Consider the following 22,161-nt stretch of genomic DNA (forward strand, 5'->3'; position numbering starts at 1 on the left):
GTAAGAATTATTGCATAATTTAGGAGGTTAGCTACACTGATCGATTGTCGGTAAAATAAAAAAAAACTTTCTTGCAGCCCCTGTATTTCTTCTCTTTTGCTCGGTCAATATTTCCAAGGAATCTTTTTTTCGCAAATCATTACAGGAAGTGGGTGATTTAAGCCCTCGACCTCGATTCCGGGGAAAACTATGAAAGCCGCGAGTCTTGATAAGCCGCAATTTACACGCGAAGAGGCCGTGCGCAAATCCGCCAATATGTTTGGAGGAATAGTTAACACTTCGAGGGGAGCTTATAGGATCTATGACGTCATTGCGAGGGATGGTATACCGCGATACGTTCCGCATGTTTCGGCAAAAAGGCACGTCCCGTAAATCGACGATCGATCAAAACTTCCAACCAGAGTTCAAACCCACCTGCTCAATATAAAGAACGAAATATTTGTTAAAGACATTTCTCTTCGAACGATAAATCGATGAATGTGAAGAAACTTTGGAGAAAATTTGCTGTCGGAATATTTTTGAAAAAATGTAGCCACCAAAGTCCGGTTCATCGTTTAAACGAAAAACGCTCGAGAGTGAAAAGGTGAATTAAGTAACCTTCGAGCTTTAATAGGCGGACACCAGTTTCAAGGATTATAGTCGATTTATCTTCTCAGCAAAATGAATTTATAATCACAATTAATCACCAAGAGATTTTATCTAGATTGCTTCATAAATACCGAGCATCAACTATTTTATGTTATAAACCTGTCAACGCGAGGCGATAAATTCAGGGGAGATGTGGAAAAAATACACTGTCGAGATAAACGAGGATAGCCTGGCAAAGTAATTGAAACTTTTTCGAAAAATCAGTGAAATTTTACAGGGTTCATTTTCGCCTCAATTCAAAGTGATTAATGCGTTTCAATGACCTTTAAGATATTCGATCTCTTCGTTATTTTCATGTATATTATTTATACTATACAGTATTTAACATTTTTCTCGTACCGTTGCTTGTTAGTTACACAGGGATTCAATATTGTTTGAGTAACATAGTGGCGGAAAAAGGGATTCGAATTCAATTAACTGCCTTGAAGATTTTTATTTTCATTCTCACGATATACAGTCTCTTTAACTTGATTATACGTACCACAGTTTTTCATGTGCTTAACAAAACGACGTTGAGAACAAAGAAGAAACAGTAAATTCGTCTTTACACCGACAGACATGGATTGTGAGACAGATTGTTAAAACCAACGAAGCTTTGTAATAGATAGAAATATATGTACGTATAGATGGGCAGAGCGAGAGGGAGAGAGAAAAATAAAAGAGAAAGTCAGAAAGACCGTTTGACTTCCATATGTTGACACAAGTTAAAATACGAACTTGCAGTATTTTCGTATACTTATATGTATAGGTGTATTTGCTTCTACTTTCTAGGAGAAAGATATATTGGAAAACTTTTGTTTTGTTACCGTTCACGTGTATAATGCAATATCGTTCCTAAAAACACAAAATTCGACACAGCTTGCCCGAAACAATCGAAATAAAACTAAACGAGGTATCGAAGTTGTATGCAGTGCTTGCTGGATCGTTCACAAGACTCTCTTTCTCTGTATATCCCAAGTTTGTAAAGAAATATACCAACTTCTGTGCCTCTCTCGATATTTCTTCGTGGTTAAATTCGCCTAACCAATAACTTCCGGAGATGTGATGGGAGTTTTTTACTTACCGAAGGGTTTCTGAATCATCCATCATGCCAAAATGATGAATTAATAAATAACTTTCACAAGTGGCTTATCAATTCATCAGACATGGTCAGAATTTTCACTGAAAATGACGCTCGATCATTTTTTTATTAAAATTTATTAAAAAAAATTCTAAAATTTGATCCTTTAATAATCGTGGGGAAATTTTCTAAATAATTCAATACTTTGTTTCTTCAAAATGGCGATTTGACCTTCATCCAACATCTACTCTACGCAAACCTTGCGAGATTTCAAAAGCAAGATACGAAGGCTTGCACACTTCATACACGGAGCTTAACAACTTGTCAGGGGATATTATTGCACACTTGGCCACTTAAAACCGGAAGTAGGGCAAAAGTCAATGAACGAGTATCCAACCAACCGCTTGCAGCCTCGGCCCCGGGTTCTATCGTATAACCGGCAATTTCTTAAAATTGATAAAGTTTTCAAAGAACTTTTATAATACCTGCCCGTTCAATAATCTTCGAGTATACCTGTATATGAGTACGTCGTATATCAAGGACCCATGTATAACGTTACACTCGCAATCAGGTCAGCGAGTGTGCGTATAATAGACGCTTGAGACACGACTTAGGAATTAATGCCTGATTTTCCACTAAACTGATTATTTTTCCCCGATTGATCGTGTGTAATCGATTATTTTTGAAACTCGATAGATCGATAGACTCGAATATTTTTCCTCACGATGGGTTTCTGTTTTTTAATCCCATCAAAGACGCAAAACAATATCAATTTATGTGATTAAGGTATCCAATTATTATCACTTATTAGTCTTACTTAGTAAGTACCTATTTGTTATAATTCGCGAATGATAAATGAATATTTTCACCTGAGGTTGAAAAATATTTTTTACGAAGCTATAAATTATTACAAAATTTTGCCGCCATTAAGACTACGTATTGAAATTTACGAAATTTTGGCTGCAAATGCACAGTTAATGAAAAAAAAAAAAAAAATACAAATTAATCGACTAATCGATTAATTTTTACTGAATTAATCGAGTCATGTTCGATGGTTTTTGTCCACTCGATTATTCGATGCATCGATTATTTTTAACTTAGCGGCCATCGCTGTGGGGCATTGCCTGCGAGCTTTTTGCAAATTATGTGTGTGTGCGTGTGTGTGTGTGTGAAAAACTGCAAATTAAGGAGGCCGGTTCGCTGAAAATCGATACTTTTCGATATTCAAATTCAATGACTCATTTCATAGTTTAAAAGACGATTCGATGTAGTCATTTGTTAAATTGAATATTTTACCATGCCAACATAATAAAAAAAACAGATTTCATTGAATTCGTAGAAAATAAACTTATAAACAAAACGAGACATCGTGGGGCGAAATCTGACAATGCTATTACATTTTTGCTCAATTTCAAAGCGATATCAGATGAAGTATAGACATCCGAACCTTTTTTGTAATTAGCTATATTCTTGTATTTGTGAATAGATCTTCATAGCTTACAAATATAATAAGTCAATAAATACTCAATCTACGACTATCTCGTAATGAAATTTATAAGTAGTGTCGATTTTTGTCCCGCTAAGCTGCTTCAATACTTTTGATATTGAACCAATAAAGTAGGAGCGTATAAATCAGATATGATTTAAAAAGAAGCGTCACGATGCCCTCTGCAGAATTAGCATAACGATCACATCATTAGTCGTAAATTATTCGTTGTTCGTCTCATCGACGGATTTTTCATGCAGAAGGAATTTTTATGCATTAGCCCTCGCGTTTTGTGAATTAGCAAAGACGTAATCTTCGAGGGCTGGTTTTTGTGCTTTCATGCATCACATTATAACTCAATGAGCTAGAAGTCGAGCACAAGCTAAATATGATAACAAAAATATATATATAGTATTCAGATTCGTAATCAGTGACTCAAAAAACCCTATACCAAATTTGATCTAAATTCGTTTGGTAGATTTGATGTTCCACTAAAAGAGTTGAATGGAGAAATCTACCCTCTTGGGGCGCGGGTTGGAGTTGAGATAAGAATTCAAAAAAATGAGACAATTATTTTTAAATTACGTGGAGCCAATTTGGCGGGCTCGCTGGTCGAAATTAAAAAATTACGTTTTTAAAGAGCACCCTAAATTATGTATAGATTTCACGCGTAATGAAATTCAGCACTAATGAAAATTGTTTCAAACAGCTTTAGAAAAATTTTCGGATTACCGAACTCGTCACGTGCGGGAAAAAATCGTCAGCCCCTTATCCGCCGTCCACTTTATCGCATGGCGAAGCTGCTTGAAGCGTGACATAGTTTAGGAACGGCGTACTTCCGTAGCGACAGCTTAGACTGCTAGACAATCTAAGCAAAAACTGTTATTGCCAAACTTGGCTTCTCGAGTTTAGTTATGGCGTCAATCTCCGCGAGCAAAGCGGCGACGTGAATTCCCTGCGATATCGGCGCGACTCGAAACGCCGCAGTCGTTTTATAGATAGATAGTAAGGATTTTTGGCGTTCCGGGATATCCCAGGATTTCGAAAACTCTTTAATCAGCGAATAGATTCGGCTGTAAAAAAGGCAAATCTCACGAGTGTTCGTTTTGTATTCATTCGTTCGTCAAAGTCGATCGCCGTGAATTCAGCTTCCAACGTAAAATGAAAATGCTAATCTAAACACAGTGGAAATAATTCGCAAAGGAGCTTATTTTTTATTTAGTATTATTTAATTGTACTAAAAAAAGGAAGAGCGAAATGGGGCTTCGGATTTTCAACTGAACAATGCGAGGTTTCAGTAGTTTAATTATTTGCAAGAACAGACACGGTTTTCATTACCATACGATTCAAATAAAGCGTAACGAGGTTGGAGCTCGAAATTTTGAATTGTTTTGTGCACGTAAAGGTATGTTTTACATGATAATTAAAAAGTGGGTGAATTTGCATTTTTTTGTATCTAAGGAAGTGGGCGCTTTGCTTTCAAACTAAAAAACTTCTTATGAATAATGATGATCGTTCACCTAGTCCAGCCTTTCATGCCATCACCGTTTTTCATTTACCGGCGGAAATCGATACTGAATTTAACGAACTACGATGTGAAATATTTGGTTGAGAGAATAAAAATATTTCCACGTCTTAATTGTGCATCGTAGTCCCGAGAATATAATTTCAAATTGGGGGATAGGCTCATTTGTTTATTTTATTATCGTCACGCCGGAACGTAAACATCGATTATTGTCGGGTGCAATAATAGAGTAGGAGGAAAATTCAGCAATGATAATAATTCTGCACCGTTAGCTTCATTCCGGGTTCATTGCAGTTCTGTGCTGATAAATGTTCGCCCTTATAAATTAACAAATATGCCAAGTAGAAGTTCACTTCCCAAAGCATAAGGAGCGTTAAATACATCGAACTACTAGAGCTCACTTGAAGCGCGTTTCAAAGTTGTGAAAGCTAAACTTCTGAAAGTTGTAGTCGGTTTTATCATGCTGTGAAAAACAAAGTCTCACCATTACACGTGAAAGTTTCATCTACTCGTATAACTTGTGCACGAAGACAAGAATTATAACTATGCCTCATCTTCTCTCCGAATGGAGAACAGAAATTTTTCACTAATCGCGTTAGTTAGTTTAAGGGATCTGTTCAGGTTTGAAACAATTTTATGTGAATAGAATCATTTGGTCTCAAAAAAGTTGAACAATATATTTGATATTTCGAAAATGTCGATTCAAATACTTCAGTTTTTGTTTCAACCTTCTCAAAACTTGGAAAAGGGGTTTGAAATATTTTATACCAAGATGAATCTTGAGTTTTCAGCTGAAATTTTTTTATTTCTAAATAGTCAAGCGGTCGATTCGCCAAAATTCAAGAATTATAAACATTCCTTTCTCATCCGCAGTTATTAAAATGTCAAAAACATATTTCTGAGTCGAAGGAGATGATTTTCTGTGATAATTTCAATGTTCTTCATCGTGGAACATTTGAAAAGGTATCCACTTTTATAATTAATAGCTTGCCAGACTTTTATCAGTGCGATTTTTACACCGTGGAACATCCAAGCCATTTTATTTGATTGTTTAAATTGTTAGCTGCAGGGCTGACCGATATGTCGACCAGAAATCAGGTTGGGAACTCCAAATAAGAAATGTATTGGACTTTTTTATAAACTTCACGTCTAATAAAAGGTCGATTTGAATTGATATTTCCCTGCTGTTAACAGGTTAATGACACATCCCGAGTTTTCAATATTCTTTCGCGATTGATCGACAAAACAGGATTCATAATCAGGAAACAGGAAAAAGGCGAAAAGCGTATTTAATTCTCATCAAGTTCCGGGCAGAAATTTCAGATTTTTTTCTTCCGCAAGGCGGTTACAGAAACGAGAAATCGACAGGTGAAAGGAATCGTGAAATACTTCTACGGTGAAAATTGGAGTGAAAAAGTTTTAAGCAGCTTTCATTCGCAGATATTATGTAATTTTCAAATTGCTTTCGAAAAGTCGGATTTTCAACGCCGAAAACCTATCAGGCCTCTCTCGCTTATTTCGGCTTGAATCTGGCGGCTTAAACCGGCGATGAATGATTAGCGCGTTTCATTTCCAATCCACATTAGCACGCACCTGTCGCTGACACGCGGATTTTGCCAATAAATTGACAAACGTTCTCGCATCTGAGATTTCCACGCGTGTTCAATCGCAGTAATGCAGAAATTGGCACTGTGTCGTACTATGCATATTAATATCGCTCTCTCAGGAATACTCAAGGGAAATTGAAATTTTGACGGAGGTGTCACCGACAGGGGAAAAGACGGATAGATGGATAAGTAGACGGGCGGAATATGTAGAAGGAACTTGAACCGGTAAAACTCGAAGCCATCCAACCTTCCGGATTCAGTGAAGAAAGCCGAATGCTAAACTTGCGGCAGTGAATCTACGTATTTCCCTCCTTCCCTATTTCCTACACTGGTTCAAGTGAAACCGTAACGAAGGTCGAATCCTTTCCGTACTCGGAAGTAAACGATGTGTGCAATTTTTTTGAATTCTTTTGCAATGTAAAACTCTCCCAGAAGAATAGTCTTTATAATTATTTCCATTTTTTTTTCCACAAGTTTTGGGCAATAGCAACAGAATTTATACCGATATTGTATTAAATTCATGTAAACATTTTTATTTGGTCTTATTTGCATAGTATAAGTTGAAACGAGTAATTATTTTCTTCTTGATGAGAAAAAACGAAGTAGTTGCACAGCGGACTTGGCTTATAGTTCGCGATAAAGTTAGTCGAACGAAAAAATAATATTACACACGATTATACTCGCGATTATAGATGTAGAAATGTTCATTAAATTATCAAATTCGCAAGTTGCGAAGATCTCTAAAAAAGATAGAAAACACTGAAATCATAAAAAAAGCGTTTCGTTTCACATCGCTTCAAAGCGGTAAAAAATCTAGTACATCTGTCCGATTTCACTCTACGACGGCTGTTTCTAGCCATAATATTATCTTCCATAAATTATTTAAAACAATTTTCTCACAACCATCTTCTAATATTCGGCCAACGATCCACCTCAACAAGCGATAATAGAACAAGAGAAAAAGCTCGAATGATCCAGATATCGCCGACCTGTCGAAGCACGACATCTCCGTAATACCGTCGAGCAGAAAAATCGATCTGCACATCAAGGTGTTGAATAATCCATGAATAAATATCCGCGATAAGTTTGTGTTACCAAAATTGCGGCAACACGCGCACCAAAATTTATACGTCGAACAACAAGGATGGCTGGGAGCGATGTAATCGTACCCGTGCACGAATAACATTTTGCCAAAGTTGTCGGCAGGCCGTAGGGCAGTTTCCAGGGTATTTCGTCAACCGGTTTGTATTCGGCGAGGGTTCACAGCCTCGAGGGTAAACCTGTGCGACCTTTAGCTTCGCCAAGGAACACTTGTGAGAGCACTTTGGAACCTACTATGGAGTATTCATTGAGGTCAGGGAAAACCGTTTCGCACGTATCCAGGAGAAGGGGTTGAGGGCTAATTTCCGAGTGGATTTCTGCCTAATTCCCTCTTTACGCTGCTGTGCTTACACTTTCAAAAGGTATCGGCTCTCGGGATGAGAGAGAGAGAGAGAGAGAGTGGGGGAGGGAGAGGGAGGAGAGTTTGACTCCTCGACGAGCTTAACCTTCCCCTCCCTTTCTAATTCACAACCCTTTGTGAGACGAGTATTGCCCAGTTTTTGCACGGCGGGAAAACCCTTGATTGTTATTTATTATTTACGGCCCTGGATCTTACAGAAATTTAAAGAGCAATGGAGCAGAGTACTTACTCTCGGTGAAGGAGTAAGTCGCTCTGAATCCTCTCACGTGTCTGGAGGAGACCATGCCGTGGAATTCCAGCGAGAGCTTCGGCCCGTTGCTCATCAATGGTCGAGGCGTCATCGAGCCGCAGAACGCGTCGATTTTCTCCATCTTTCCGTCGGTCAGGACGTAGGCCAGGAGCGAGTCGATTCCGTCGCATCTGAAATTGTTCGAAGTAATTGAGAAATTTGTCGCGGAATGAAGATTCTGAGATATTTGAGTTTGGAGTGCGATAACCCAACTCGAATAATTTCGTTTCTGTCGAGTTTTTTGAGGGAATGAAAAGTTGGCGACAAGGACGAGGAAATACGTATGAAAATTAGGGGTTAAATGAGTTTCTTATTTGCCCCTTGGGTGCCTAACTTTTTTCTCATTTATACGAATGAACGAGACGTGAAACGTCGTTACTGGGGCGCGGGTTGAAATTCCGAAAAGTCAAAAAGACGACGGTGCGTAAGCCGAGAAACGTTCGGGTTACGAATTTAAAATTAAAAAAAAAAATAAAAATAAATAAATAAATACGAATGATCGAATAACTGTATTTCCGAGATTTTATTCAACTCAAAGACTCTTTTATTCTAAAGTGTATTTTCAGAACAGTCCGCACATTCTGAATGAACAGTGCACGGAATGTGAAAATATGAAAAAATTAATGTTTCGAAATTAAAAATTGCTAGTGGCTAATCCTTCGATCAACCAAAAAACTAAAAAAGTTATTTGGTAAAAATCAAAGTTCAGAAGGAGAAAAATTTAAATCCGCAAAATTTAGAAGGACCAGAATTCCGAAAGGACGAAATACCGATCGCTAATTTCCTGAATATTCTAAATTTCTGAAATTCTTCAACTCCATGCCAGTTTTATCAAAATTATCTCATTTTATCAGACAATCGTCTGTGTCATCAAAGAAAAAAAGAGCACAAAGGAATGGGCAGCATGTTTTTAATAACATTTAAACAGTAAATCTTTTTTCCCGAAAGTTCGACTTTCTTAAGACGTTATTACATTAAATCGTGTTCCACATTCACGTACCTCATGTACCCTCGTGTCACTTCAAAAGCGTAACGCCATCTATTAGCTGCCTTTAGTCTTCCGCTGTTTTGTACCCCACTCCGTTATTAGATCTCGAGAAGAAGTGAAAAGTCATTTCACGCGCAAGGTTCGGGTAGAATTCTGAATTTGACGGTGGTGTGCAAAAATACGAAAGACCGAAAAGTCGATGGGACGAAATCCCGAAAGTCAAACCACCGAAGTTAAAAACGTAGAAATACCATAAATATGAAAATATGATTTGTGGAGGGATAAAAATTGACGATGCAAAAATGCATAAATGAATTTATACCGGCGTTTTGTTTTTTTTTTGAGAATTGGCAAGATTACGAAGAGTAAAATATTGATTTGCGAAAATTTCGAAGAGTCAACACGTCGATGTTTCAAATGTCAGACTCGCGCCTTTGTTGAAAATCTACGAATTCGAATTTATCAATAACGACTGACCGAGGACACGAAAGGTCGAAATCCCGAAACCCGAGTTCGAGGCTCCATCTGCTCGAGTTGTTTCCCGAAAGTTTGGACGAGTTTTTGGCATGTGAGTCAAGACGGGGAATAATTGAGAAGAATTGGTTAACTCGGCATATGCAGCGGGGTGAAACTTGCGGAAGAGAACAACCGCGGGAGAGGAAGCTGTTATCTTTGTTCAAGCCCTGCTTGCTCAAGCTTTCCCGGGTGTGTGTAAATTCTGAATTTGTTGTTTCCCCCCGCGCTTAGCTATTCAATAATTCACCCGCTCGTCCATTTAGTTATTAATCCTCCGAGTTGGAAAACGCGCGTGGGGAGCCGAGATCGCATCACTTCGCTACGATCCGTTCGTCTTTCTGTCATTCTGCTAAAGTTGGGAGAGGAGGAGAGGGAGAGGGAGAGAGAGAGAGAGAGAGAGAGAGCGAGAGAGAGTGAAAGTCAAGGGAAAAGAGAAAATGGGGAGAATGAGCGACGGGGGAAAATATGAAAGTGAAAAAAAGAATTTTAAAAGTCGGTTGGATTACAACATCGATGTGCTTTTCACTCTCGTTTTTTTCAAATATGTGTTACTCTTGTACGCGTTACTTACACGAATGAAAATTCTCATTCATCGTATTCCGTCGAGCTGAGTCGATTTTCAATTATTCAGAAATTTCAAGCCCGCACAGCATAAATTTTGCCTTTTTGAGATTAAACAAATCGCAAGGGAAAACGAGGGTTTGACATTGTTCAGTTTCTCACTGTTAAATGTATTTTACAGCCTGACGATGCTGCAAACCTTGTCCATTATGCTTGAAACGCTAAGTATTCGAGGTACAATTGGATATTTATTACGAACTCGTCTCAATGAAACAATGCTGATACAAAGATTTCAAGAGTGCGACTGAAATCGATCAGATTGAACTTGGAAATTGATTTACGAACAAAACGGACTGTAACTAATTGAATTTGGTGAAACGATGACGTTTGGCATCAAAAAAAAAAATTGCCAAATAACGTAACCTCTCTAAAGCTGTGATTAATTGATGAGCTTATTCCATCACAATTTGGAATTAAAAAAGAAAAAAAAACTTTCTCACCATTCACTCTGAAAATGACCAAAACATATAATTCAATTGAAATCGAGCGTTTGAAAGTACAAAGGCAAAGGGTCGTATGTTAGGCAGGTACAACCTTTTTCCATTAATAAGTGTACGTTAGAAAAAAGATTAAAATACATGGTTGTAACCGCCCTTTTTTTTGCAATCATTCTAAAAACCATTGAAACGCACGGACAAACCGATATCTGTGAAAATGTAGAATTAATTAAAAAAATTCTCGAAGGTAAAAACAAAAGGTCGTAACCGCCGATAGTTTTATTTATTTTTTTGTAAACGGTTTAAAGACTACTGAAACGCATGAAAAATTGAAACTAACAAAGTTATTGTACACTGAGGATGTCGATTTTCTCAACATTGATTAGCGAAATCGTCAATTATCGGAATGAGAGGAATGATGATAATAATTTTTGGCTCTCATGCCGTTATGCAATTACCGTAGTAGATAATTTTTTTTAACTATCATCATGACCAAAAGATCGAATCTACCAGGATATTCAACCTTTTGCTTTTACTTGACGAATTCATACTCGAGCCCGAGAAAAAAGAAGAAAATTATTTTTGCCAGATACGACCTTACGGAATTAATTGACATACGTTTTTATGGTTGAATCAGTAGCAGAAGGTCGCATCTACCTTTGGCTACTATTGAAACTGTTGGTCAATTTCAACGTTTGTGACCATATTTTTATGTTTCAAGCCAAGATATGATCCAAAAAAAAATATACGCCCTTTTGCCTTTTTCAACAGAAAAAGGTTGTAAGATGGCGCTTACGATTTTATGCCATTAGACACGCGAGATTAATTTCAGTGATATTTTTTTATCCATTCTTCAATGACAATTCATCCATTTCGACACTCTTTACGAGACTGTAGGTTCAATCGATACACGCACCCATCGTTGTTTTGCACAAATGTTCATAAGCCGGGAATGTTTGTTGCATAAATTCATCTTTCAGTTTAGTGCAGAGAAGCTTATGTGAATTTTCAATTTTTCTCTCATTCTTCAGCGCCGCCGCGCGCCATTCCAGAAACTCCGAGGTATAAAGTACCTACACCTCGAACTAAATAAGTAAAGGCCGACGTTTCGTGATTGTCGAGAGTATTTTCTTCAATTCTGTAAGAAAACCGGCGCCACATTCTAATGCGGGTTTGCGCAGAGTCGGGAGTTTTAATATTTGAATCGATGTCGAGAGGGAATAGAACCAGGGGGCTTATAACATGAGACAATTGGCCCGGTGAAATTTTCGTCCAACGATTCGGCGGGGGGAGGACGGAATATGAGCAATAAAAACGAAAGGTGGAACGGAAGCAGAAGGCAAAAAAAAAAAAAAAAAAATAAACTGCTATGAAACATGTACGCGGGCAGCGAAGCGTGGGGGGTTTGAATTCATTTTTACATTTGATAAAAACGACAATGCTTGTCAAGGGACTGGCGGGAATTGAAGACGGAGGGGTGAGGGAGGGAAATTGGCAATGAATTATTATGGACAGCAAGAGTAAGCCGAGGAATTAGCACGCGTCGAATTTTCGTAAGCCTGTTTTGCACGAGACGCGAGTGACACCGTTAATGTTGTTTCATACTTTGTGCAAATTGGTTTCTACACTCGGGCCGTTAATTATGATGTCGGAGACAGGCATTTGTAATATCTGCATATACCCAAAGCGTTGCGTACAATCTGTAACGAAGATTAGAAATGGAATTTCCAAGTCTCTTGACGCCTTTCACCGGTTAATAATTATTATATATGGACGGATCCATTAACTTTCGGCCAGTTTTTCAAAGTAGAAATTTTTATCAGATTGTAATTAAGATACGTCAAAGTGTAGGTACTCCGAGATATCAGAATCGTCGTCGTTTATGAAAAACAGCGTTCATTAATTTTTCCGCGTTTTCGAATTGAAGCACGGTATTTCAACTTTTATCACTTCTTGTTGTCCGACAAAAATATGATTCGCAATTTCAACGTCGAATCTTTGCGAATGCGAAATCCATTTTAAAATATATTCTTACGAACATCCGAAACGAACCGGTTTTAGCCAAAAAAAAGCTCATCGTTGGTTTTATAATTCAACTGAATTTACCCAAACTTCATTACTGGTTACACAATGAAAATAACACTGAAATTATTTCGGAGAGTGTGATAATTTTGTAATAATGATATTGAGAGGAAAACACAGGTAGAAAAAAAAAATAACATAAAATACCAGGCAGGTGAGAAAAAAAAAACCGTTAAGTTGTTCCGAAAAATTTCTTACATTGGATTATAATAAATTGACTATAAAATTATTCTAGGCATGTAGGATATATTGAGAAAATTCGAGATCCCTGAAAAATATTCGTTCCGATTAAATCGCCATCCAATTTCCATTCCTCGACAAATATTTCACAACACATATTTAAAAATGTTTTCATTTACTTCCACACGCAAACTTAGAAACAATTTATATTTATTTTCTTCGCATACGTAGAAGTAAGTTGTCGCTTCCACGTCCTGAGGAGTTGGCTCGAAATAAATTAACCTAAAAATATTTTTTTGAAAAGTGAAAGTTAATGTAGTACACGTGCACGAGTATCCGGCTAACTACGTCGCAGGCCTCGTTAGCTAATGATGAATTATTACGCAAAATAAATTGTTCCGGCACCCCTGGAAAAAGTATATTGTACACTCCTGAATAATTAGCCTCAAAGATACTCTCTCCCGCACTTTCTCATTTTTTATCCTCGTGTCACTCGTAAGGGCTGAACGCTTGCGGGTCGAGGGTTCGATAAAATCGTTAACCGCGAATGAAAGGAAGTTTTTAAACAAAAAATGAAGAAGGCGAAAATAAAGTTGATAAAAATGTACAAAGCAGTGACAACTCGTAACGAGGATAATAACAATAACCAACCGGCGAGGATCGAAACGATATTACATAAGATGCTTCGAAACTTGCTTCGTGTCCAATGGAAAGAAAATTTTTCGAGGGATAGAACAAAAACGGTCAGGTAAACAACTGGAAAACTTGTCCCGGGATTTGATGAAATTTGACAATAAAAATGAAAATAACAACTAAATATATAGTGCGCATATTCGAATATAATATTGTACTCACGTACACTAGAATAATTCTGGTTCATTTGTTAATCAACGTTCAAAGTTCAATCAAACTTGTTAATCAACATATCAAGGCTTTTATTTAAGAGTTTGATGCATCGGAGCTTTTCTGTAGAGGGTTTAATTCTCTACAAAAATATGTATGTCCATTATTTTCGGTATATTCGTCAACGAGTTATAAAATTTCGAAGAGTAAAAAAAGTTTTTCCCATGTTATTTCCATAAGATGCTTCGATCACAAAGCGGACTATCTTAAAGTTGATGCATGATGGAATTTCTTTTAATCAATTTGAAAGCGTTTAAGCTCCTGAGAGCAGGAAAATAAAAAGGACCCTTCGTTTCTACAGCAAACACAATCTCAGGGTTTTCATTATTCCTTTTCTGTGTCCGATATAAGAATTGGACGCGTTTGAATTTCTTTGCTCAGTGTCATAAAAATTTGGAACCGCTTGCTTCCCGTGAATTTTTTTCACAGATAAATAGTCTTTGCGTCAGGCTTCACTGTAACGCGAAACAGCGTTCAGATTCAAATTTTTTTATGAAAAAAATTGACCTGTCATCCGCAAAATTCAAAATCATTAATAGTGAGTCACAAAAATTCTGTTTACGAAATGAGCAGTAAGTCGAAAAAAGTTGTGGTTGTTACAATTTTGAAAAACCTTTTTAAATCACTTTCAAAGAAGTATATAATTAAATAGTTTTCCCTTTCCGAAAATCATTTTTGTACTTCCAGTTCAAGTTTTTTTCTTTTCATCGTATCGCACGGAAATCTGGTATTTTCTTTCGAAACTATCATCGCTTCTTCCTAAATGTATAATATTTTTTGGATAACACTTCCGTTCGAAAATCAAATCGTGATCAATGCCAATTCAAGCGGCTTATTTTATTCAAATTTATGAAAATTCGGCGGCCTTCGCCGAAAAATGTTTAAAGTATAAAAACACTTTCGTCTCTGAAAACTGACGGTAGCCGTACGAAAGTTGGTAAATTTCTTCAGCTATCCCGGAGTAAAAATTCCTACGAATGTCCGTAGCGAAAAGCGCAGAGAAGCGGCTCTGCATTCGGTGACGCATATTTGCATTAGGAAAATGAACAGGAACTACCAGCGGCTGAAGATGCAGTAATGAAATACCGGGCTCTGACAGGAAACCGTAAATACATGGCGACGATGAGAAGTTACGTGACAAAGTTTCTCCCATCGGAGTTGAAATGGCCTCGTGCAAAGCTCGCCGCCATTACCATTACACATTATCCTGTCACTATTCGCAGTCCGCATATGGAAAACGAAGAATCGTAAAAACGTGTAATTTCAATTTTTTTTCCACTACATTATAACCGAATTGCTAATAAGCTCCTGGAATTTTCACCGAGATCAAGCATTCTTTTCTTTCCTGTTATTCATCGTACCGATTGTTTAATGTTTATTGGAATTTTTTCTCAGCCTTTAATTGCATTCCGCAATCCCAATTGTTTTTTTTTCCTATTCCTTGTCAAGCAGTTTGTTAATTTTCCGATAATTTGATATAAAGCTGGTCACAGATGGGCTCAAGCTTATCGTTAATTCCCATGGCTTTACCGTTCGAAAAATTAATTAATTCATTAAAATGTACAAAATTAATTCAGTCGATAATGCAGAGCTCAATCTCGTGATCGGCTTGGTGTCCTATTCTATGAAATTAACAAGCATTTTATGAGAGGTAAAACAAAACAGAACTCTGACAGTTTTCAACGCAAGTTTTAAAAAAGCTCGAACGATTTCTGGACATGTCAATTAATCGTGTAATTTAGTTGAACAATTCTATTCAATCGCAACAGAAAACGTCAATAAAAGCGTGAACATAATTAATTCAATAAACAAAATTCTTCAACTGAATACAAAACTCTCGAAAAAAAAAATAATATGGTGATAGAGTTTCCGAAGTAAAAATTACATGAAGTAAAATTGGTGTTGTAATGTCACCGTAAAATTTTTAGTAAAACTATAAAGTTTCAAGAAGCTTCGAGCTTCAATAGATTCCGACTTGCAAATGAGCTTGCCAAGAATGAAAACAATTTTTACAATAACTTCTTGGAATGGATACCAGATAGAAGGAATATTTTACTTTCTAGAAAATTGTGCATCAACTTCGTGACAAGAACCGAATAAATCGCTTCAAGGCAATCACGTTTAAAATTCGTGAAAAATAAGACGAGTTGACGCAAAAATCAGCATCATTTGAAATGCTCGGTTCATTTGTTCTTTGTCAAGTTTCGGTGTTGCAGAGTTCTACTTGACAGTCGCTTTAAGAAAAGGGAGGCTGCAAGTTTGAACTTTCGAGTAGGTTGAAACTTCGCGTACCTTATACACTTATAATGAGCGAGTCTTCCCACGCGGCAATTATTCCAGCTTGTAATCCAACTTTCCAAAACGATGAAGCTTCGCAGCTGAAAGATATACCTGGCTTCTGTATTAATTTCTTCGTCGTCTTCCTAATCGATCTTTCATTTTCATTAGTGAAGGATTTGAGGGGATGCGATTAAATCTAGCTTGCTTTTTGTTTTCCAAAGTACAGATGTTATCTAAAAGTTTTCTGTTGAAAAAGGCTATTTCTCGATAAGATGAAAAAAAAAAACGGTTTTTCAATTCATTCTTACTGAGGAAAATGATGATTTTTGCCATGTTTCCAGCTCTTTCGTAAATGACGCTCTCCCGGAGAGAAGAACAATCACTTACTCAGAGTATTACATCGCAGGATGTTACATTCTTTTACAATCTATTAAGCCGAGAGTGTATTCCGGTGGTGATAAATAAAAGCTGAAAAATCGACGAGACAGTTGAAAATTCCAAGGAATCTGTATTCGAAAAATGTCCATGTATTTAATACTCTTGTCTATTTGTCGCACAAATTACTGGAGGATCTTTCGGAATAGCTCAGCCTTAAGCGGTTGTAATAATAAAATACCCCAATTTAAGAGGAAATATTCCTTGCCAATAGAAATACATTGCAATGATAAATCGTGCAGAATCAAATTCCTTGACGTGGATTATCCGGTGAATAGTTACCGGGTGCAAGTAAGCACTTGTCGGTGACAGAACGCTCTTTGAGATTTGTGAGGCCCATATTTTTTTTTATCGTTTCGTTTCTTATCAGCTGCAGTTCTCGATCGTAAAATTTCGAAAATATACACTGTGAGGAGAATAAATTTTTTTACCCTAGGTGAACAATGAAGATTTTGGTTTTTCCTTTCGGAATTTTTCAAATAAAAAATTAAAATTAAAAAATAGTAGGTGTATCACGTGATAATTAATTGTGTAGAATAAAAATTTTTCGCTTCACAAGTACGTTCGACTTTTGTAACAACATTGCCCGATATCTCGTATTAAACGACGAACATAAAGAGGGTTTAGAAAGAAAAAAAAAACGAATTCAAAACATCATCACCATTCCATGCATTGTAAAATCTACCTGCAGCGATTGTTCGCCAGGGACGTTCTTATTTTTTCTTTTTTCCGTCGCAGTATATAATCGCGATGCGGTCGTATAAAAAAATTGAGTGTAAAAAGAAGAAGCTCGTAAAAGTAAGATAACGAGAAGGGTTGGTTACTCACTCCTTAGGATCGGTGTATATGTCGTGGAGATGAAATTCCTGGAAGATGACTTGAACCCGCTCCTTACCCCGTCCCTGGAACTCGTATCTGCAGTAGGCTCTGGCCGGATACGGATTGGGGTACCCGGGTGACGTAACGATGCCGGTCTTGGTGAGATCGCTGTTGAAGACGTTGTCGCAGGAGGAAGCTGAAACGAAGAATAAAAGTAGAAGTAGATCGATTATGTAAACGGGATCTGGATCAGAGCCGGCGTTGAGGTGGTGAGGAAACTTTTTATACCGGGCGAAGACTCCGCGGATTAGCAAGTTGCGAATTGCATGAGGCGAGGGCGAAAGCCCGGGATTCGCAACTCGGGAAAGTTCGCCGTTGCCGCGTCTTATTCGAGGGAAGAAGAGAGTATCGGCGCTAATCGCGTTTATCATGTTTTCGCACGCGTTGCCGTTTCCGCCTCTTTCGGACCTCGGATTTTCCGTTCAGCGGGCTGCTGACCGATCGAGAAAAATCGCAAACACTTCTTTGAATCGCTCTTTCACCCTTCTAGACTCTGCGCCAACTTTATCTGTATCTATACCTGCAGCTGGAGAGACGAAAGTTCGGCAAACGCGCCGCTGAGTCTGCGTCAATACGTCGTCTACTCCCGTCATGATTTTCACGGAGCTGTTGGTAAATATATAACCGGCTGAACGTTCGTGGATATGACAATGCCGTATTCTCAGACCTGTACAATAATACCAGAAACGATAATACCGAAGGGCGCTGCTCGCCGTCGAGACAAGGGATATGTCGTAACAATAACAGCGACGTAGTTATATTACTTATGTCTCTAAATAAGAGGATTTTGACGAACAACAAGTGCAGAAGATTAAGGAGAATGAAAAATTATTAGCAAGGAATTCATCCTTACCCTAAAATTTTCTAATACCGATTTGATACTTTTTTTTTATAAGCACGATTGAAAAAACGGTGTTGCGGAGAGTAGAACACTTGATTTCATCTGGGAGAAGCACTTCGTCGATAATATGAATATTCTAAGAACATAGAATCCGTTCAGAACATTTGAAATGTCGGGAATATGCATACCTCTTCATTGTTAACTCTTCACATCCCTTGGGCACCTTTAAAGTCATAGCCGAAATACAAATTTCAAATTTCTCCGAAGTAAGGAAAGGTAATTTCAACTTTCATCAAAAAGTCCTTGTCGCACATTTGACGTTACGCTAACTTTTGGATGTAGGTACCAGACACTCCGAGAAGTAACCCTGATTTTTTTCTAGATTTTTTCAAAGTCCGAAACACTTTGAGAACGTAAGCCCAGGGGGAATACCGAGGGTCTGAAAAGCAACCAGGGACACGGAGGGTTAATTACAACCCTATTTCCATCCCGCTTTGAAACTTTTGAATGTATTAAGGAGTGTCTGCTTTTTTGCAGCAAGACAAGAAATAAACGTCATTTTTGAGAGCTTTACAGGAGTTTCTGAAAATCCAAAGTAAAATAGATGACACGTTCGAAGAGGTGAGATTTTTTTTTGACCCGATAAACATATTCGAATACAAGTACACAGGCATGTATATTGTTTGCCTGATTAGCGTCTGAGATTATTGCCTGAGAAGAAACAACGCGTGTCATCGACTGTAACAAATGTGGAGGCAAAAAACTTTTGATACCTTGATTACTCCTCGCTCGTGTTGTGAAAATATGAAAATAAATAACTTCGACAAACCTCGAGACGCAAATTGCAAAAGAGAAGTATTCCTTTTTCGTCATGCATACATTTCTGCTGTTTGTCTCTGCCGTTCGCATTTTAATATAATACTTTTTAATACCGCCAAACTGAATTTCCAAGTGATACCGAGGCTCGACTGCAGCAGGCGGAACTGTACGTTCTAAACCACGCCGTCATGAATAACCCGAGCTTTTCACGAATAACGCCGGCTAGAATTCAGGTAGGTAATAACGAAAGTTTGTCGCTTTGTCGCCGTTGTGTTTTCCTGCCAACGTTTACGTACACCGCACGGGTGCAAACAGTGGGGGGGAGGGGGGATGCAAAGTTTGTTGGTAATGAGGTGAGTCCAAAGCCCAAAGCCCAAAGCCCAGAGCTTCGGTATTCAGCCCTTCGACATCGAAGCTCGGACCTCCGCTCCCTAGTTCCCACAAGTGCGGGCCCTTCAGTTTGCCTACACTGGAAAGTGGAAGAGATTTTAAACGCGGGGCTCTGACCCCCGGGATTCAAGCCTTACACCGTGCGCAAACGACGAATGCAAGCGCCATGAGCGAGCGGAGAAAAGAGCTTGCATTATTAACCGGTTTGTTATAGGTAAAGTAGATTTACCCTCGGTCCTCAAACGCGAACAAGACAGTGGAGAGAAGGAAAAAAGAATATTTCTCCAATATGCAAGCAGCGAAAGAACAAACGGAACTAAAAAAGAAACATTACACAGCCTAAGGTGATCTCAGTTTCTTCTTAATTACATTTACCGTGTAATAACAATGGAGATTAGTTTTCCGCCGGTAATTTGTCTGCTAATATTTCATCCCGCCAGTCTACTATATTCTACCATACGCGTGTATAGACAAGTTTCATTTTCTCTCTGGAGGTAATTTTAGAATTGGAAAATCAGTTGGAAACGCTCTCTTGTCATGTAGGTATAGGTCACAGACGCACTTTTCCACCATGCAGGTGTAATATAAAATATTCCTAGAACTCTGGCCTAAGCTAGGAAATATTTTTAAATCGCCACAGCTGCAGGCTTCGTTCTCTGTTCATTTACGATGTTACACGTTGTACGGATACCTTGACCCTTTTTTGTTTTTTCTCGCTTTTGCAGAACGGAAATGAAAACAAAAACGATTCAACCGCACGTAAGCAACATACTTTAGCTAATCATCTAATTTCCTGTGTCTTTTTTTTCAATTTTTTTTTGTTTTACGAACTGCATGGTCGAAATAAATGGCGGTAAAAACACAGTGAGCCATTTGTGAAGGTCATGGGGTTGGAGGTGAGGGTTTCGGGTTAATACCTCGCGAATAAGAAGACCACGGGGGCAAAGCAATGGGTTTAATTTGCATTCATGAGCTGGCAGCGTTGAAAATTCTTTGTGGTAGAGTACATGTATAAGAAACAAAGGGAAAGAAGAAAAGAAAAAAACGAAAAATCGAGGCAAAAGGTGAAAAGGAGAAAGTGAAAGAGTAGAAGAAAGAAAAAAGTTCAAGCACTGTAAACCCGGCTTAAGCCACCTTAACTTTGTAACTGTAAGTCTGACCACAAAACATCAAAGCACAAGCTGTACTCTCGGTGATAAAGCGAACGGACTGTTTGAATCCATTCGAGTCTGGATATTTACTCGAAAAACAAAATGATCATGCTGCTTCGGTGTTTCGGCAACTTTTTCTCTACTCGTAAGTTTATTGTTTCAAGTTGACTATACGAGATTTGGACTATTGAGTTGAAAAAATAAGCACAGAAAACGGATTTTCGGAAATTACCAAACATGGCGAAGGAAGAGTTTTCTTGATTCACTTCACCCAGAAGTATACTTATTTCACGTAAAATCTTCCAGTGCAAATTATTTAATTATAATCTCTTGATTTAAGTTGAATTCTATATTCTTCAACTGCAGGAAAATATCATCATCAGAACCGTATGTTGTGAAATTGTCAATGGTTTTAAAAATTTTTAAGTTATTTCTCAGCAGCCTTAATACTTTTTTTTTTGTTTTTTCTTGTATCGACGTACGTATTTTCCATTACCATCCATTCTCTCGATTATTCAACCAACTAACCATGTTTCACGTACGTTATACGCAACTTTAATCGATGAATATAATATACGCCTTGATCAGCTTTTGGAACAGTTTCACGCTGGTCGAGAACTGTATCGCGGAGTGTGCGTAGATCGATACACCTGTCTATGTGTGTATAACGAGGTGCCGCAATTGTGGAGAATCGCTAATTAAACGAGGAGAGTACGTACGTATGTGTGTGTGTGTGTGTGTGTGTGTGTGTGTGTGTGTGTGTGTTTGTGTGTGTAATATGTACACGGTTATTACAGATATGAAATCAGTAAGTCAGATACTAAAACGACAGTATTAATATTGCACCACCAAAGTTCCAACTGTAATTAATTTTAATGCCATTTGTGATCGTCGGAGCAAACCGAGGTCGGGCGAGCAAGGATTAGTGTACCTATAAGCTTATATACTTGTATTCTGTACGTCGTTAACTCTACACCCTCTTCAACGCCATGTCTCTCTGCCCGCTCACTGTTTCTCGGATTCATCAACTCGACATTTTTTAATTTATATTTCTATCTTTTTATATTCGTGTTAAAACCCTAAAACCCGAAAATTACATTTGACAAATATTTTTCTATAAAGCTGTACATGTTTGACCTTATTCGGATTTCTCGAACTTGTTTTCGATTCGACGAATTTTCGAGTTCCGGTATACTTGACGAAAATTTTCGACATCTCGAAGTTTGATCTCGTTGGGAAAGATTTGATACGATTTTTTTCCTCATTACTGTAGCAGACTTTGATGAAATTTGATTGAAAAAATCTTTTGAGATCGTTGATAGCTCGGCTTTCTGCCGCATAGACGTCGGCCGTTAAATCGTGTCAAAATTGGAGTAGATTATATCGCAGCGACAGAATATTACTGAACAAAACCAAATTCGGTGTCGGTATTTCCTGATTGAAGACTTTCTCCCGCTTCTAAGACCTCTGTCTGTATCAATATTTTTTAAGAATTAGTATACATATTTCGGAGATCAAATGTCACGCTTCGAAGTATTCGAAAGTAGTTCGACGCCTGTTTT

The 22,161-nt window shown here is 37.9% G+C and overlaps 1 protein-coding gene across 1 annotated transcript in view; it reads right to left on the reverse strand.

Annotated features, from left to right (window-relative positions):
• LOC124298502 (suppressor of lurcher protein 1) overlaps positions 1–22,161 on the reverse strand; it is a 370,352-nt gene that overhangs the window by 21,909 nt on the left and 326,282 nt on the right. The window contains exons 9-10 of the mRNA XM_046750604.1: positions 17,348–17,534; positions 8,018–8,208 (exon numbers count right to left, since the gene is read on the reverse strand). Of these exons, the coding sequence (XP_046606560.1) occupies positions 8,018–8,208; positions 17,348–17,534 (378 nt within the window). The remainder of the gene's footprint in view (positions 1–8,017; positions 8,209–17,347; positions 17,535–22,161) is intronic.

The sequence above is a fragment of the Neodiprion virginianus genome, chromosome 1 (genome assembly GCF_021901495.1).
Source record: "Neodiprion virginianus isolate iyNeoVirg1 chromosome 1, iyNeoVirg1.1, whole genome shotgun sequence".
NCBI classification, from domain to species: Eukaryota; Metazoa; Arthropoda; class Insecta; order Hymenoptera; family Diprionidae; genus Neodiprion; species Neodiprion virginianus.